At 39.8% G+C, this 20,223-nt stretch overlaps 1 protein-coding gene across 14 annotated transcripts in view; it reads right to left on the reverse strand.

The window, feature by feature from the left end:
• The window catches only part of SMARCA2 (SWI/SNF related BAF chromatin remodeling complex subunit ATPase 2), a 163,698-nt gene that overhangs the window by 20,503 nt on the left and 122,972 nt on the right, over positions 1-20,223 (reverse strand). For 9 of the 14 annotated variants that reach the window (XM_081066797.1, XM_081066799.1, XM_081066790.1 and 6 more), the window contains 2 exons: positions 15,423-15,640; positions 7,095-7,148 (listed from right to left, as the gene is read on the reverse strand). In XM_081066797.1, the coding sequence (XP_080922923.1) occupies positions 7,095-7,148; positions 15,423-15,640 (272 nt within the window). Of the gene's footprint in view, positions 1-7,094; positions 7,149-15,422; positions 15,641-17,403; positions 17,628-20,223 lie in introns of those variants that run through there. The other 5 variants (XM_081066791.1, XM_081066793.1, XM_081066794.1 and 2 more) reach the window with 2 other exon arrangements.

A 20,223-nucleotide genomic window follows, 5' to 3' on the forward strand; every position in this document is an offset into this window, starting at 1 on the left:
TCCAAGTCCCCAGAGCTAACCGACCTATCACTTGGCTGAAAGGGGCTCTATCCTTTTCCCTTAAATACTTCATTATCCATCCAGGATCAAGAACCCATTCTCCACAAAAATGGAAGAAATTCTCAATATTAAACCAATTCTCAGTACCTCACTGCTGAGACACTGTGCTATGTATGTTTTTCTCTCCTCCATGCAGGGTGGGAATATTTTGCTTGCAATCAAAACCTTTCCTTTTATCTCTGTCACAGGCAATGAACCTGACAGACAGTTTAGGCAGGAAATGCCAGGAGGTTCTGGAAGACACCCCACTTTTCCATGACCTAGAGAATGCACTGAGGTAGTAGGACCACTTATTAATAAATCACTACAGTAATTCATTTTTTTCTAAATTAAAGGTTTAAAGAACGTAAGGAAAAAAAATGGAAGTGAAGCAGCCTGACAGAGTTTTGAATTCTTGGCATTTCTTTCTCAAACTTAAGCTCAGCAAAGGCTTTTTCAATATACCTTTCCAAATGCTTTTTTTTCCCCCAGTGCTGGAAAGTTTTCTTTTTTTAAAGAACAGAACAATGGAGTAATTGTACAGTGGTTTGCGGAAGGTGTTCTGTTTCTGTTGAAATGCTTACCCTACCCCCAAGGCATTTTCCATTATGTGATTTTACACAATTTCAGGCCTAAGCATAAATTGTTACTTCAAAATGAGCTGCTTCCCATCACAAAAGTGATACCCACTCACCTCCTCCAAAAAAGGATTCCACTGATGGTCTGTAATTTCAGATCTACTTTGTACAATGATCTATCATGGAGTAAGAAACATGACCCTGATCAGAAATAGGATGGGTGAGGGAGAAGTGTAACCTGAAATACAAATTTAAAGGAACCCAATTCACTTAACGTGAGTTTACAAGTGCTGGTGGGCATGCACATTTCCTCTCCACAGAGGCCAATGGACACAGAGACACATGTCCATGATGTTATGCTGTGTGAGGTGGAAAAGCCCTCCATGCCACTGTGTAAATGGTGGTTTGAAACCCTGCATGTATAGCTTACACACACACACACACACACACACACACACACTTACTCTGCTATGCTTCATCTGGGAACCAATCTTTCTTCCATTACCTCCAGAAACCAAATGGCAATAATTCCACATCTATACTACTATAATTCTAAAATGATGGCTGCATACATTATAAACATTACATCAATATCAGCCTGGTTATAGTTTAGGCATAGCTGAAAGAGTGCAGAAGACTGAAATACTAGCTAAGAAACCTAGTCCTTTAAAATACGGGATATTATGTCTTCCCAACAAGTTCAAACCAAGATGTATTGGGTGAGAGACTTGTTTTGTTTTGTTTTTTGCTGCTTTATGATTTTGCTTTTTATCTATTCAAGCTGATCTAGTAACAAGCATTTTTAATAGATACTTTAAAAAATGAGATTTTAACTATAGCTGAAATAGGTTTTGTTTAGTTAATGAATGTAAAAGTGTGATTTTACCTTGCTTTGGTAAGCAAATGATGTCACAATTTAGAATACCCACTTGGAAGGATTTTACAGAGAAGTTATTATAGTCCTAAAGGAATCAAACACAGGCAATCATTTGGGAAGAAAACTATAAAATTGGGTCAACATCGGAGGGCAGTAGGTGAAAGCAAGTTGCTGCTTTTCAGGATCAGATTCTTATTAGGTTTATAATACGTATCACTTAAATCAGAGTAGTACCCCAATTATCCAGAAAGCCCCCAGAAACTTGAGCCAGACACAAACTAGGTATCACGAGTTTCTCATCTGAATCTTACTGAATATCGGCTTATGATGTTCCTACGAAGCTTAGAAAGCTGACTTCCTAGCCTCTTAAACATATATGAGGTAACAGCAAAACAGAATGAGATGGGAGCAGAATAGGTAGCTGTTAAATTTCACCATGGGTTATGTTAAGAACTGTAGACATATAATATGCCTGAGTTATCAACAAAAATAAGGTTACATCAAGTTAATGAAAGGCAAATGCCTCAATGTTAGGCGACTACAAAGGGTTTGCTCAGCTCAGTAAGAAAAGGACCAAGGCTTTATCAGGAGTTTTAAACACAGTAACTCTTTGAAGCACAGTTTCACTTTTGGTAATCTACTTTAGGCTAAAATATGGATACACATATTTTATGTATACATAATATATATGTATATACAGACATGTGTACAAATATTTATATATGTATGTGCATATGTACTCGTATGTGTATATCTAGGCGCATACACATACATGTATGTGTATATACACCCACATATGTGTATATATAATTTTATATGTATATGCTAGAGAATCTAAAATTATGTATTTTAAAGTAATGTGCCTTAAGGAATGGAAAAAACGCTTGTTACGACATTCACTGGAGAAAAAAACCCAAAAAACCACACGATACCAAATTGTACATGCAATACAACTTCTACTAGGTTTTTAAAAAGGCATTAACTAACCACTAGAAGGAGATATGCAAGAGCATAAATAAACATTAATAATAATGTACTGTTATTCAACAAAATGAAGATTTATGATCTAATGTAATTTGGAACCATATTATCATCCATAAATAAAATAGGTCTCAAACACTTTTATTGGGTTACCTTCTTTGAAAACATGCAATAAGTCAAAAATCTAATCTGATTTTTTTCCCAGAGAAACGATGTCTACGGGGCATATGACCAACTTTTATTTATATCAACATAAATAGCACATATCACCAACTGGCACCTTTTAACTCTACTATACAAAGCCAAATAAATAAATAAAATAGAACAGAATAATTCTGTAACATTTTTAATATATTGCAACTGTCAGAATCTATATAAAGTTTCTATTTGTTCAGAATTCTCTCATTGAATTTATTACTACAAATCAGAGGTGCTCAGCAGAACCGGGGCTTCAGAGAGTATTATTTATTTTTTTGTTTAGACAAGTATTTTGAGGTGATGTTTGAGAAGATTTATCATCTAACACTTGACTTTTTAGAAATAGTGACTCAGGAAGTCTTGATGCTTCTCTTTTTCTTACGTGACATTTCACGATAGCAGGTACAGATACAGGATCCTAACTGTCCATCTGTCTAAACATGACAGCTAAAGGGCTGCTGCTTCCTTGGTCACCCACTTCACCAACTTTTGTCATCTCATCTTGTATACCTGGTCATAACTCGGAAGACGTCTTCCTTCCAAAAGGTAAGGACCCACCTTCCTTCCCTTCCACTGACCATTCTGTCTTTTGATCTTTCCCTATGTCTCTACTTGTTAATAGTAAAAACTCGGCAAACCTTTTGGCTAAATTGTGACCAAACTCCAAAGCACAGAGCTTTTGCAAGCAAACAGAATCAAATGCCTCTCCACATGAGCTGCAAATCCCAAACGTCACTTTGTTAAAGGGCTGGGTCATAGCAGGCTCTGGAAATTTGCTTTTTCCTATAATGGCCCTTTTAGTAAATTCTTAAGGAAGTCATTATGACGTGTGATTCTAAAGGAATGAGGCAGATTTTTCCTCCATGAATATACAAGGAACATATATGCCCAAATAACTGCCATCATTCAGTGCAATCCATTTTTGATCAAAGACACTTACAGAGAGGTTTGAAGACAGTTTATAAGATTGTAAAACTTTTGTTATTTCCAGCTGGGATTCCTTCCCCTCCCTCAGAGAGAGGTCATTTATGCTGGAATTGGCCTGGAGCTTTGAGAGGCAGAGACCCTGGGCTTCTGGGCCAGGCTAATGCTGGAAGCCTTGGCGAGGCCTTTTGTGCCTTACAAAACAAACAAACTTAGTTTATTTGTGGGCTGCCCACCTGCTGTATGTGGGTATAATTGGCTGAGCAACATAAATAAGTGTCAAGCCACCAGGAGTCAAAGCAGCCTATTCCAGTAAACATCTGAAAGTATCAATATTTGTAATGAGGGCAAACTAAAGTACTGGAATCCACATTTCCCTGAGCAGATTGTCTCTGGACTAAATGCAACTTCTGAGCTCAAAGTTAGCATTTCCCAAAGTGCTCGCCCTGGAACATGAGCTTAATGGATGACTAATATTCCTTGAAAAAGAGAGTTCATTGGTCAAATGAGTTGAGGAAACACTGGGTTCAACAAAGTTCCACAGGTTACTTTTATAGCAAAACTTCTCAGAGCCTCTAACTGCACTGGGAATTCTCCAAGAAGCTACAGGACTCAAGTGTGAGCCCCATGCTCTAGAAAAGCATCATCCAAGACAGTGCAGGAGGCTATGACTTTGCCCAGTGGCAATTACTTAAGAGCAACTATCAGCCTGAGCCCAAATATCCCACACAGAGAATAAACGAAGAGAGGCTCTTCACCCAGCACTGAGATTTTCCAAAAGTGTATCCATTTGGTCACACGACTGTTTCGTGGCAATTCCTCTATAATCTAATTAGAGTGATTCAGTGCAAAGGTGCTTGGGCCTGAGATCCACAGTCACAGCCTGTCTGGCCCATCGAAAAAGAATACGGAACGTCTCATGCCAACATCGGTAAAAGTAAATTTTGTCTGAAAGAGTTTCTTGGCTGGTCCTGAAGGGATAGTCAATACTAACAACATAATCACAACGTCAAGGGCTGTTAATAGTTATGGAGAGAATTTTGATTTCCTGGGATGGAGTATGGGGATGGACCTATTCACACACGCGCGCACGCGCAGCACCCACACATACCACTTTATCATGTCACCCACATTTCTGTAGCTGATACCACACTCACTTACCACTCAGCACAGTGATCCAAGAGTTATCGTTAGAGTCTCCTCCTCCTCTTACATCCATCTGACCCTAAGTCTTGTCAATCACAGCTCTAAGTATTTTATTCTGTTGTTTTCATGCCCCATGCTATGTCCCTCCTCTCTTGTCTTCGATGACCCAGTCATACTGAGATCCATGTGCTCTCTACAGGGGCCCTGCTCTTCCCTATCTCCATGGCTGCCTACACACACGGAACTACGTACCTCTGCCTCACCCACTTCTCCCCCAGCCCCCAAGTCTACTAGGGGAATCCCTACTCTGCCCCAAGTAGATCTGAAGCTCTCCCCATTCTTGCCCTGTTCGTCCCCTCACACCTCATACGTACACTTTACTCACACTAGGTATCCGTTATCCATAGAGCTCTTTCCAACTATGCTTTAAGGGATTCCATTGTATTCCTTTTCCTACATTCTCCATACTTGCAGAGACTGACACGTTAAAAATGCTCAGTGCATCTGAACCCATGAAACAAGAATTTAAAAAATGATCTACAAAATATGCGCATCATAATACAACCTCTGAACAACATGCCGTGAATGCAGGTGTATGGGAAAAGGAAGCGTATGTGACAGTAAGGGACAAGGCAGGCTCTAGACCCTGAGGAAGCAGATGTCAGTCCCTTGCTACTATGGCTCTGGAAATTACAGTTTAGACATGTCTTTAGTAAAAATGGATTTATCTAGGTCCCAACTACCTATGGTCATACGGTCTCCTCAAAAAGCCCAGGCATGACATTGGAGCCTTGTAGTACCCTTTAAAGTTATAATTAATCCACTTTTCATGGTCACATGACCATTTTGATGAAAGAGGAAAAAAAGAGCTTCTGTCTGTCCTCGTTCACTGGGCTGGGAGTTTAGCCTACATCATACCATTTGGACCCTAAAACCTCCTTTCTCTGTTGTGGTGGTGGAAGTTTCTACCCAAGTTGGTTAATTATTTAAAATGCCCAAACTAATAAAGTCAAGTATTTATTGTTTCAACCCCAAAATGTGAGTCCAGACTTGAGTTCTTTCTCGTAATGGCAAAAATGGAATACAATTCTTAACGTCTCTCAGCACACACTATGGATGGTGCTTCTGGCTTCCAGGATTGGTAATTATTTACTGAAAACCAATAGAAAAAGAAAAAAACACACACACACAAAACATGGCAATCTTGCCCAACAGTTTCATCTCTACAGAGATATGGGTAGGTACACATCACCCCCACTTTCAATCTCCTCCTATAAAGGAGAATGCCACACCTGGTGATTGGTATTTATGCTGAAATACAAAATAGAGCTTCAATTCTTTTTCCTACTGGCTCTAGATTGGATCCTAAACTAGCAGGGAAAAAACGCCGTCAAGGGAGTTATTGGGTCAACTGACAAATGTGGAATATGGGTGGCAAAGCATTATATTGATATTATTTTAAAAGTACAAGCTGATTGCAAGGGGAAAAGAAATGTTTTCAACACACCGGGGATGCCAAAAAAAAACAAAAAAAAAAAAACAAACCCCAAATGTACACATATCACTGGTATTCATCTTTCATTATCAGCATATATTATTACATTTTTAACACAGTTTTTTCTTTCTTAAAATGTGTATACATTTTTTGGCACCCTCTGTATTACTAACAACTCCTAACCATGGTAAACCATGCACATCCCTTTGTCCCGCTCACCTTACATCGCATTCTCACGTCACTAGGAGAAAAGCATTTCCACCTTCCACCCAACAGGAGCAAAGACACACAAAGGTTACACACACTGGCTTAGAACATTGAGGACCACATATGACAGGCCGGCCCAGAAGTCACACCCAGGAGCCAGCCCAGAGCAGACTCATCAATCCCATGATCAATCCCAGAGTCTCAGACACAGCATCTCAGACACGCCTCTTTGTGTACTGCAGAGGATCCAAGCACGCGGCTGCTTTTTCATTAAAGCCTCTAAAGCAAGACAGCACAGAGTTAAGAGGTCCGCAGGATGTGAGACAGAAGCTGCTGCACTGAAGGGGAGAGAGAAGCAACAGAAACCCATGTCCAAGGTGCTAGAGGTAGGGACAGACGCAGGCAGCTCCCAACGCCTCTGTGAGAAGTGCTTTTACAGAGTGGACACCCCAAATGGAAACACAGCACAGAGAAGCTCAAAAGCCACAGCAAGTATTCTGGAATGTCTGTGCCTCCATCCCTCACTCCAAGTAGGGGTGACCAGGAGGCAAATGGAGACATGTGCTTCCGACTCCTTAGGAACTGGTCTGTTTGGTGTACCAAGGGATACCTGGATTTAGAGACACGGGAATACAAGACAGATCCTGACCTGTTTCCTTCTATTTCCAACTGAGAATTACTGGGCACCTTCTCCACGTTACACCTGCGGTAGAGTAGAAAGAACACTTGAGTCAGAAGATCTGGGTACTCGTCCTGGTCCAGCTCCTGCCTCCCAGGTTGGGCGACCTTGTGTAATTCATTTCACTCTCCAAGCCTTGGTCTCCTCACCTACCTGCCTTGCTTACCTCATGGGATTGTTGGGAAGATCCCATGGGCTTAAAGTTTGGAACCTCATTCTGAAAAAATACAGTTTTCCAGAACTGGGGCGGGGCGAAGGGGAGGAATTTCCTAATCTCTTTGGGACTTTTCTTGCTTCTCTGAAACACGTACATGCTTGCTACTTTGGTCCCATGTCCCTCCACACACGTTCTTCATGGCATTTAGGACCCACATTCCATCCACTGTTTCAAAAGCAGTGGAAGACAGGCTGCATTTGCGAGGGGTGTATGTGATCTTAGGAAAACAGCTCTAGCTTATCTGAGTCTAGCTCCTTATTTGTAAAATGGGATAATACTTACCTCAGAAAATTGTTGTCAACATTAAAAGGATACCATACTTTGTTACAGCAGCCAGCACACAGAGGGTGCACCCAACAACAGCCAAACTCGGCTTCTGAACTTCACCTAGGTAGTGGGCTCTACTTCTCAGGACTCTATTCTTTTCGAATAGGTCACTGAGCTAATGATGTTCAACTGGAAATGACAAGAAACCAGCACCTGAGGTCTTTCGTCCTTCCATGGGCCTTCTAGGGAGGCCTCTTCCGTAGAGGATTTTGAAACTGCTTTGCTGGTGTCCCTTTGTGTGGTGGCAGAGAAGAGACTGACAGGTGTGACAAATCTTGAGAAAAGCCTACATCCTCTCGGAATCTTCCTCTAGGGACAGACGGCACGCTTTGGTACACACAATCTACTGTGGCCACTTGGAGACCCCTTCTCTGAGCCACTGTCCACTTTGCCTGAGGAGAGTGGGGGCACTGCAGAGAGGGCGAAGCATAAACCAAGGAGTAGAGGGGGAAAGTGCAGGCTAGATTCAAAGGATGGAGAATTCTCTGGGATGATTGAAATATGAGGGAGAGTGGCATGTAGGAAAACACAGTTGGAGAGGTCGCGAGGGGCAGACTGTGGAAGACTATTCTTTTCATGGTCGAAGTTTGATCATCATCAGGCAGGCTACTGGAATGTTCCATAGGAAGCTACTGCACATTGAAATGTCCCATGCAGAGCTATTGAAAGTTCTTAAGTAACAGGATGACATGATCAGCTACGTGCCCAGAAGGAAGGCAGAATGAGGGGCCGACGGGATGTAGGAAACATAGGCAGGACACAGTTGACCCAGGCCAGGCCAGTGATGGAAAGGACATGTGGAAGACAGTGCGTGAGGAGGCAGAAGGAGGGCTGTGCTAGAGAGATGCCTGTGTGTGGACGGAACCTGGCATCTGAGTGCATGTTAGGAATACAGTACAGAATTGGGGACACTTTTGGGATGCTGGGCTGATGATGGGGTTGACTAAGGGAACACGGAAGCCGAAAAAGACCGGTGTCACCTCAGAATGTGTAACAGTGAAGGAAGAGAAACCTGGGAATGACAAACACTAACACAGACATTTTATAGGACATACTATAAATAATTTGAAGAACGACAGGCATGGTTCTATGATGTGAGAATAATGGAAATTACAATTCACTGGGGATGTGAGGCTCTGAACAAAGGAAACTCCAGGAGAATAATTTAAAGCGATGATCATAAGGAGATTATGTCGGGACAGACCTACATGGTGGGTCAGCAATCAGAGTGGCTTGGGGGGAAAAACTACAAATAAAAAAACTCCAAAAAAGAATATTAAATAATGGTATGGATTTTATTTTAAGAATGTATATTACTACAAATCTACTTTTATAAAGACAATATGAACACTGGTATGAAGAGTCCACCTTGGATGGAAGCCTCAGGATGACGGTCAATGTGGGAAAGCCTTCGACATGGCAAATACCTCATGGCACCTCAGGTAAAGCACTATGGAGAGAAAATTTTGGAACAAGGCAACATTTTAAAATAAGAGCCCGTCCCTTCTGGAGAATGGGTCGACTACAGGTGGACTTTCAAAGCAGTAGCTCAAAGTGAAGGAAATGCTATGAAGGACTTTTCAGCATGCATAGGAATTAAACAAGTATACTTAGTCCTTAAGTTGTAGTGTACCAAATCCTTGGAAAGGTGCTATAATGGAATGGAATGAAATGTTGTATCTCATTACCCCAGCAAATATCGTTAAAAGATATGGATATAATTATGCACATATATAGATATATGTAAATATATATCTATATATCTTAGATATTGATATCTATATAGATATTAATATCTATATAGATATAGGTATATATAGATATACCTATACCTATATCTATCTAAGTATCTATCTATCTTCCCCTAAAAGTGACCATAAACACTAGATAATGTCATTATACCCTCATATAATGGCTCCATGACCCCCTCTTGCCCCCAGTCCACTGCCTGTTCAGTGATATCTGGTAGGAGGGCTGTCTCTTCCACTGATGGTGAGCTTGTAGGGGCAAACTGTTGAGTTTTTAACCTCTGGCCCTACTCAGCAGTACAGGGCTGGAAATAAGGGGGAAAAGCAATAAATGAGTGAGTGACTTTCTACAACATGAGGAGACTTAAAATTCAGAACAAGCTGAGGCTTTCCACCATTCATTAGGTCTTACAGCAATGTAAGGTAAGAAGACAGTCCTGGTTCAGGGAGGAGTACAGAGCCTGAAGAGCCTCAGGAAGGAGGGAGCCCAGCAGTTATTACCCCTGCCACCCCACTATGTGCCAGGGCTGCATCCACCATCCACGCGAGGGGCCGGGAAGGTAGCTCCCACTTCCCCCACTGCTTCCCTGTGTCCCTCTTCGAAGCTAGTGGACCTAAAGTCCAAACCCTTCCCAGACAGCAGGGCCAGTCCTTGTGGGATGTTTCTGCGACAGTCTTCCAACAACTGGTAGAGAGGGTGGATGGAGGTGACAATAACCTCATATTCTGATTCCAGATTCTTCAGGAATGAGAACAATGCTCAGACTTGAGAAGCAAGGCATAGTAAAGGTTGAACAAAAGCTCCTGATAGAAAAGAACATATGAAGACACTTCAAATGAGTTCAAGTGCCCAGACGCAAACTAATTGCATCCTGAAAGAGGATGTAGATTGCTTCTGCTAATAATGGTTAAGAATTCAGAGAACAGAAAAGGAACCAGAAAACTAGAGATAAGCAAATGTCCCAATTTCAAAATGAGAAAGCAAACTTGAGGCTGCTCTGCTTGATGTGGACCCTTGGTAAAAACTTAGAAGAAATTATTCGGATGCCATGGGGCTATTTAGAGAAGATAAATAACATCATTAAGGACCAGTAGGGGGTCTCTTAGAAAAAGCTATGGCAAGCTAACCTCATTTCATTCTTTCGGCAGGGTTTCTAGGTTGATAGATTGGAGAGGCCAAAACTGTAGTGTATCTTGGTTTTAGCCTTTTTTGATAACCTTCAGAAAGGACAGATAAATGTGAGTGACGTGACAGCATGGTCACGCGAGTTCACAGATGGCTAGTCAACTTCAAGGATTATTGGATAATAAATTCATGTCAACCTGAAGTGATTTTCAGGGGCATGTTATAGAGACCTGTCCTTTGCCCTTTAGAAGTTTCTCAGCAATAGCTTAGAGCAAACCTTCGGATGACCAGAAACAACTTAGGAAGGAAAGTAAGTAAACATGATTTTTTAAAAAGGCATACAAATTCAGTTATATCATTAGACTAGAATGGTGAAACAAAAATCAATTAAATGGAATTGCACAGGGATAAGAATAAAAGTAATAGACACAGGTTCAGAAAAAAAATGAATGCTTAAAGGCTTACCTTGGCAGCATTCAAGTGAGAAAAGAGTTGCCTGCATGTTTGGGGAGCGGGAGTTTTACCAACAAGTCACATGTTCAACGCAAGTTAATTCTGTGTCAAAGTTGCTGGAAGACGTTAACACACCCTTGAATATTATGTTAACAGAATTTTGTTTTTCAGAATTAGAAAGCTAACAACCCTGCAATTAGCACTCAAAAATGCCTTGGGAGTTCTGGGTGCCTTGTTTTAAGTGGGACACTAAGAAAGTAGAATGTGCCTAAGGAGGGGGAACCAGGAAGTGAAACTTTAGGTATCGCTCACATAACAAACTGAGCTGCTTCAACCTGAAGGAGAATGTCCTGAGGTGAATGTGTTTACAAATGTTTTACAGGACATGTCTTAGATTGAGAACAGATTCACTTGGGAGGTCTAAGCAGGACAAACAGCTAGAAGTCAGAGGGCTGCATCGATCTTAATACAGGAAATGACTGCTGTGTGTGGAGGTGTCATCTGGTGATGTGAACTGACACCCAACACTGGGGCTGAGCGAACACTGGGGATGTCCACACGGAGGCTGGGTGATGGTCTGCCAGCGGTTTGGGGGACATATCTGGGTTGTGGGAAGTTGGACCAGGTAGAACTAAAACCCCTTCCAACATTAAGAATCCCTTGAGGACACTCTCTCTTTACTCAAGGAACTATAAGCCATGTCGCTAGTCTTGGCATGGGTCCACGAGACCCTACTCTTCACCATCTTATTCTACATCTCATCCCAGGGACAATTTAACAGGGTACGGATGCAAATAAGGATGAATCCCTTTTCAAAGAGCCTTACGGTTAAATAGCTTATACACTGAGAATAGTTATTTTAAAAGCCTTCTACATAAGCAGAAAACAAAGCACGCTTAACAAGTCAAAACAAAGCCTTCTAATTCTACCTGACATAAAGTTTTTTACGTGGGGAAATAAAACCGTGGGAACGGGTAGCAGCAGACCAGTACTACCTCTAATAGCAATTACCACAGAAAGATCTCACATCTATGAATCGCACACAATTATTGGTTCTTTGGGGTGACATCTTATGAAGTATCCTCCTTTAAACAAAATGAGGCCTGGCACTGAAAACAAAGGCAATAAATAGACGCTTACATTATCCTAGTGCTTTATAAAAAATAAAGATACATCTGTCCCAGAATCGTTCAAGAACTTTGAAAAAACTGTCTCACGAGAGCTAATTAAACTTATACATCAGTTAAGTATAGATGGCAGGTCTTACTGAATGCACTGATAATCTGCACCACTGTCAGCCCTAACATTTGACTGAGGTGATAGGAGGGAGCTTCGAACAGGTGGCATTTCTTTCACAGGCAGGTTGAGTTACTATATTAGTAGCTGACTTTAATGGTGCAAAAATCTGAACACATGGAGAGGTACATTTCCCAGCAGCATTTTCTAAAACCAACCAAAAATATGATAACATATCTAATTTTAAGGCCCTCCTAAGTTGAGTGCCTCCTACTTGAGTACCAAGTTTGGTAAGAGAAATAAAAAATATAAATAGAATAAGTGCTTTTTTTAGAGGATTACTAACATGACATATACATGAAACATGCAGCGGTGGGAAATTTAGTGCATACTCCTTAGCATGTACTTAAATGTGGGAGCTAACAGAATGGGCCTTATGAGGGTGCTTTACAAAGGAAACATAAAATAAATAAATAAAACCAGAGGAAGTGGGAAGAAAATACTACTCAACGGTCTGCATGCTGAAATATTTATATATCCTTTCCGTACAGTACAACTAAAGACTTGCTCAATAATCAGTCCCAGGGAAAATGCATTTTCTGGTCCTGGAAATAAAAAGATGGAAACCCTATTGGCAAACACTTACTTTATAGTGCTCGGAGCTCCATTCACCCACCTGATTAACTATAAATAGTCTGAAAGGCAGATTATTAATAATTAAACTGTTCAAAGAGCTTGGGTCGTATTAACTCATCAAATCCTCATAACGCCTTTAGAGGCAGGTACAGTAATTATTCCATTTTGTGGATGAGAAAACTGAGGCTCTGAGGGGGTAAATAAATTGTCCAACTGCCCCCTGCCCTCACCCCTGGTAGGAAATACTAGAGTTAGGATTCAAACACAGGTAGTCAAATCAAGACAAGAGCCTGTGCTCTAAACTACTGTGCTATACTTAGCTGAGGCTCAAGGGACCTAACTGTACACTACTCTGTATTTTGGGTGGTTCTTAGGAAAGTGGTCAGTCGATAGCCATGTAAGTTGCAAACTCAAAAGACTATGGAGCCAGCAGGTAATGTAAATGAGTGAGGTAGGCCAGGTGTGAAAAGCATGATAAACAGTAACTGACACTCCATACTCTGAGGAACATAGTGGGTGATGGGGATTATGGCGAATTAGAGCATGACAGGAGGAGGCAGCCACGTCTTCACTCTGACCGACTGTTACCTTTGGGAAAGTTGGGTAGAGTGCTGCCAGATATTTCGGCTTTACAAAAAGGGGGATTAAAAAAAAACAAACAAAACGCTGCAGTTTTATTAAAAAAATATCTCTAGTTCCATGTGTTTGCTTTAAAAAAAATTTAAAACTACATGAAACATGAAATAAAACAATCTGTTGGCACTGTGTGGTTCACCGACGTTGTGCCATTAAAGGAGGAGATAGCCATCACCTGGAATAAAAGGCCTAGCTCCTAAACCTCCAAGGGCTGTCTTGGCTCTTCTCAGGGCTTACAGCAGCCCAAGACTCACTTATCAGGTCATGAACAAAATGCCTGTCAAGTAACAAGGCACACCCGGTCAAAGAAATAGACATTTCGTTCTCCTGAGACAATGTCGAAAAAGTTAGAGGTATATGCAGAGTGATACTCTCTACTTATTTTTTTTCTTTACACCAGAGGCTGATAAAATAAGGCATAATTGTCCAAGCTGGCTTCCTGCATGGAAACTGTTCTCGCACTGCGGCAAATCTCCCAGTCCGGCTGGGGGTAAACAGAAACATGACAGGAAGAGTTACTGATTCCTGGTTTCCAAGGAAGTTTGCATGTTCACACTGGTCAAAGAATGGACTTGTGGCCAAATTTTCCTTCCTGTATTGCTGTCATTCCCCTGTGTCAATGAATAGCTCATCCAAACCCAATATAATGGGGCTGTCCTTTGTAGCCACTTCAGAATACTGAAAGAGGATACACATTAAAAAAAAAAAAAAAAAAAGGAAAATAGTAAAAATAGTAAGCAGGAGTCCTAAGAAACCTGGTAGGCAAAGAGGGGCAAGAAATTCTGACTCTTTCACACACTTTTCTTTCCACCCATTTGTCACTATTTCTGAAGACCCCTTACAGATAATGAAATAAAGATTTAACAACACGATAAAACTCTATGGTTAAAAGTTTCTTGCTTTTTACACTGCTTAATCTTTATACTGGTGTCCTTCCTGGTGTAACACATGCACTACAGTCACAATGAAAAACTGAAATCACAACTTAGCTATTTGTGTTAAACACTTCCAGGTATACAGAGAAATACTAATGTAAAAAAATAATAAAATAAAAAAGGTAACTAAAAAATTATTAATACCACTATGCAATTTAAAGAAATAATATGTCTGTTTTGTTTCCTACCAATTTTTCAATTGGAATGGAATGTGATCTTCCCATTAAAACTGTATCACATGATTATCAAGTGGACACCAAATCAACTAACAAAAACGTAGCATAACTAGTTTATCTACCGTATACGGCAGCCCAACACCCTAACACACCTTTGCTTTGGTTTTCAAATAATTGTTCCCTGTTTAAAATGGTCTGTGGACAGTGTCTAGCACACATTTCTCCAAGTTCACATTCAAAAGTTCCATGAAAAAGAGGAAGATTTGCTGAAATACCATGCTGTCAATATAGTATTAGGAAGTACAAGATAGCTCAAACAAGTGCTCAGAAACTCAAGTGTGTTGGAAGGAAAGAAGGAACAGTATTTTTGATGAAGTATTTGTTTGGCTGTAAACAGAGCCTTAACATGAAATATTTACCCTAAATATGCTAGGATTCTTCTTTCTCTAATAACTCACCCCAAAAGTATAATTTCACTCAATCATTCCAATCCTTCCACATAAATGACAGTATTTCAGAGATCCTGAAGAATCCTTCTCCAGTTTAGATTAAAAAAACAAAAAAAACTGTAATCTAAACTTGTATTTCCAAGTATCTTAAAAACTATATGGTAAAACGTCATACCAAATAGCAGGAGTGGCCATTTTGAACGTAGCACAAGGTTCCTGGTATCTTTGGAATAAAAGCCATGAAACAAAAAGTAGAAAGAACTTAAAATCCCAGTGTGCACCTTGGTAAACCTTGCTCCTGAGGTAGTCTCACTATGGTCTTGGTGAAGAAGATCATGGGGAAGGAGTGAAACACTCACCTGTCTTTGTAGTTTATCACAGTATCAATGATGGCATTCATCTGCTTTGTCAGTTTGGGGGGATTTGGTGATAGCTTCTCAGCGGGAGGGCGACCTCTTCTCTTCTTAGCTTTTTCCACATCTTCTTTTGCAGGATCTTTGTCCACATTTCTTCGTCTTTTTCTCTTTTTAAGCCGTACTTCCTCTTCCATTTCTTCCAAATTGCCGTCTTCAATGGCCTGTTAATAGGAATGAAGGAGAAAAATTCAAGACAAGAGAATAACAACTATATATACATGTACACAGTTGGAATAATATAAAGTGAAACAAACTAACAAAAAATAAATAGAAGTTAACAGCAATCAGTGGACTAAGAAGAAAAAGGGAAGACCACCATATTGGATAAATGCATCTTTAGCCCAAGTCTATTTCATGAGTAAAATATGATGAAGGCCAGAAACATTAACAGTGAAGAATATGACAAATATGAGAAGATCTGTACATTTATGTGTTTCAAGATAACTGAATCTAAATAAAATTTTGGCTCAATATAAGAAAAAGACCTTAACTGTCTCATTACTGTAAGGGGGGAAAAGATGAAACTGAAAAAAAAAAAAAAGTGAAGAAAAAAATTTCCCTAATACATCCTTAAAATCATGTAAGCATTGACCATTCTTCTTTAAGATTTTACATCAATTTAGTCATGATTCACAACATAAATCAAAATTGTATCCAGATTTTGTTCTAACGTAGCAATTAGTAAACAAGGAAACGGAGAGGTACAAAGCCAAATTCCTTTGTAAAGGCACTTAAATCATCCGATAAAGAACATACACACTCACAAACAACAAACACTTTTTTCCAATTACCTGCAAACGCTTGCTTTAAACCACAGCCAGCAGCACTAATGCAGAGAGATAATAAAATAGCTATAAAAACAACCAGGTATAAAAGAAACCTGCTCATATGGCTAAAAGATCCATGTGACAGACCCAGAAGTTTAAACTTTTTTTTCTGGTAAACCTCAAAACTTAAGAAAAATGAAGGGGAGGGAAAAAGAAAAAAACTGCAAAGAAAAAAGAAACCATAACAGATAAAAGAAAATTTGACCATGGAAAGAAAAATATTTTTTAAAACCTTTAAATTATATTTCAAGATTGCTTTCTCACACAAAATAACTGATGTTGTTATTTGTTCCTCCTGCCTCTCAATATTGCCTCCAGTATGCAAATGCTAATCAATCCTTTCTCGTAGCTGAAAGAGCTCTAATCATAAGGCAATTACCTTCATTTCTCCACAGCACCAAACATGGCTAATATTTATGATCATGTGAGTATAACAATCAATATAAAGAGTGATTACAGCTCAGACATAATTTCTTTCACTTGTGTACAATGCCTCCTGAAAAAGAAAGGTTTTGTGAAGAAAACCTGGTGCAGAACACAAAACAACCTGGCATGTTAAAAATGCCAGTGGGATTAAAAAGAAATGTTTTCTATGCATTTTCCAATGTGCAAACCCATAGAAGCAACATGCATACAGACAGAATAGAATCCTAAGGGACAGTCTGAGCCTAGGCCTTAATAATCAAAAGACAATTTCCATCACGATCCTACAATGTTCAGATAACCACTATGAAGGAGGCGAGATCTGATGAGTTATGAGGAAAAAGCCAAAAAAAAAAAAAAAAAAAAAAAAAGCTCCACATTATTTCATTAATATTCATTTGCCTAAAAGCAGGACACCCACTATACAGCTAAACACCGTGCAGCTAAACGAAGATTAAGAAAAGGAAATTGTCCCCGCAAATCTTGGAGGCTGAACATGCTAATAATAAATACAGCATGCAAGGCTGTCAACAGTTAATGGTATTGCTCTCCTCAAGCACCCAGTTGCACACAGAAATACGGAGAACACCGGCTTTTGATGTGTTACACACCTACACATGCCTGGGATGTAGTTCTACTGAATCTTCAAGACGGCAACGAAAAAGGATATTTACCTTACCACTATCAGCAGGCCGGCTATCGGAAATCACAGTTAGTGGGGATAAAATTAACAAGCCAGCAAAGCAGCGAGCTGCTAGTCTCTTCATCAGCTGATCAGGAAAAAAAAGAGAGCTGGGGAAAGGCTATGTTTTCATATACAAGTAATTTTATTTTACTGAAAATTTAATACTGAAAGGATTGTGGATACTCAAATCTGCTGTTTCATTCTACCTACTACAAGGCCCGAAGCCTTCCTCCTTCAGCCTGTTTTAATATTGACAACTACTTATCATATTTTTTTTTCCCCTCTTATTATTCCAGGCAGCAGAATTAGAGATTTTAGCTCAGGCGGTTCCTGATTCTTACTCGCATTGTAACAATTAAGCCAATAAAAAAACAAATTAATATTCAAATTTATTTTAAAAAATTAAAACAAGGTATGCTTTTTTTTTTGGTATTTTAAACCTCATTTTAGAGCTTTTTAAAAAATAGGCTGCATGATTTTGGAGAAGCCTAAGACGATTTTTTTTAATAAAATAATTTTTTTTTCATTAAATGCATGTCAGTAAAAGCAATGTGCATGTTCTCAAATGCAAATATTTTAATAAAATGTTATTCTGCTCTTTAAAGAAAATCCCGAACAACTGTTATACTTCACTTTCAGTTTCATGCTGTAAAAAATTTCATTGTTTTTCTTTTCAGTGGGATAAATGAAGAGGGGGAAGTTGTGAAAAGGATATTTCTACTCTCACTCCCCCCACCCCCTTAACTTTGCAAAAAAGGAACAAAGCATAAGCTTGTGATAGCTGGACTTTTAAATCTCTAAATCTAAGTAGCTAAGAAGCGAAAACAAATTAAATTGCAAAAAGAACTAGTAAAACATTTTTTGTTACAATTGCTAATACGTGTAGATTCCTATTAAATTTAGGTTTTGGAATCACGGAAACACACAAAGTACTGATCATTATTCCTCTTAAATTAAGGTTTTATGCAGGAATGCAGAGAGCTACAAAACATCCTCCTTCCTCCCCAAAGACCCCAAACACATCCATATGCAGTGCTTTATGTTCAGGGATTTCTAAGGGTCTTTTGCTAATGGAAATCAATTCACTAAATATTTCTCAGGCTTTTCGCACATAAAGAGTAGAGTAAGATTACTCCTGCATGTAAGTAAAATTATTCATGGACATTTAAAACTGTTCTTTTCTTTTTAAAAAAATTACTTATTAAAAACTGGCTCAATTGACTCTACTCAGTGCTGGGGGGTGGGCACACAAAAAAAAAAAAAAAAGGAAAAAAAGAAAAAAGAAAAGAAAAAACTTGCTACACAATACTAAAAGTACTACCCCAAAAAGAATTCCCTCCCAAACCTTTTACCAGCACAATAATGAAATAAATCACAGAAGCAAACCCCCAGTTTCCGACTGGTGACGTGTTGCGCAAGAGTGCGAGCCCTAATTCAACATACAGACGGCTCCCATGCTGAACTGCCTCTAGATTTAATGAAGTGAATAGGAAGGAAGTCGGGGGGAAAAAAAGTGTACAAATAAGAAATTAACACTTTCCTTCCCTACGCAAACGGTGAGATACAACTACAGCGAAGTTTGGTGAGGCGCTTCTTTTCTTAAAGGCACACTGCACCCATTTGGCTCCGGATGTCACTGAAAAACCCCTTCGGGGGATAAAAATCCCCAGCCGAGTTAAAATAGTTAAGCATTATTTCAGCTTGTGTTTTTCTTGAATGAAGCTGGGAATTACTCCTTCCTCCACTGGATGGCAACCTTTTTTCCCTCCTTTCTCTTTTTCTTTTCTTTTTCTTTCTTTCTTTCTTTTTTTTTTTTTTAAAGAATACATTTTTCATGACACAGGATGTGCAAGAACAAGATACAGGCGAACTCCTTCAGTTAGTCCTTTAGAACGCAGTGTGTAGGTTCTGATAAAATGCAGGAGAGCTCGTGCAGGATTAGCTGTTTGAGATGAACCACTTTGCAGCTTGCAAAGCACAGGGCAGACCTGGGAATCAGCCACACGTGGGTCCAGCCATGCCCCAATCATCCTGACACACACTACGCCTTTTAGTGAAAGACAGTCCTGAAAGTCAGCATTATCCTGCTCTTCTTAACCTGTGGTGTAATGAGGTGCTGTTATACATGACTTCACAATACACAATACTCAGGAGAACGGGTCCATGACCAGGAATAGGTAAACCGGGACAAGCTAACAAAAGCCACAAGCCAACTCGGGGGCATTGTTTCATTGTGGTTGCCGACAATCTCAGCATCTCCTAAGTCTATCAAGCAGTGTGGCACAGTCCTTACAGTGGAACAGACCATCGCAGGGGAAACTGAAAGGAGCAATTCGAAAGACATCTAGACAATGCATGGGGAATTTCTTGGATATGAAATGGGAATTTTAGTATTGTAATACTTAACTCATATTTAAATATCACATTTCTGCCCAGCGACACATTCTCTTTTGGGGGGGGGGGTCCTCCTCCCTTAGGAGCTGTAACTGGATTCCAGAGAGGACCCTAGGATGCTGCTGGGGGTGGAGGTGGGGTAACAGAGTTGAGGGGGCTAAACGTTCAAGAACTGCGTCATGTTAATACTAGCGCTTCCTATGGACCATTCACACATCACGAAACTTGATTCCAATATTGGGAGCCTAAACCTCCCTCAAGCCCAGCTGAGAGCCTGGAAGCCAATAATACTGGTAATGATCCCCCAAATAAGAACAGCAGCAACAACAAAACAGTGGAATTTTTAAGAAAATTTAAGATGTCACATATGAGAAACTTTCTTATAATTGGAGTATTTAACAATAGCAAAAACAAA

This window comes from Rhinolophus hipposideros, assembly GCF_964194185.1.
Source record: "Rhinolophus hipposideros genome assembly, chromosome: 11".
Lineage (NCBI taxonomy): Eukaryota > Metazoa > Chordata > Mammalia > Chiroptera > Rhinolophidae > Rhinolophus > Rhinolophus hipposideros.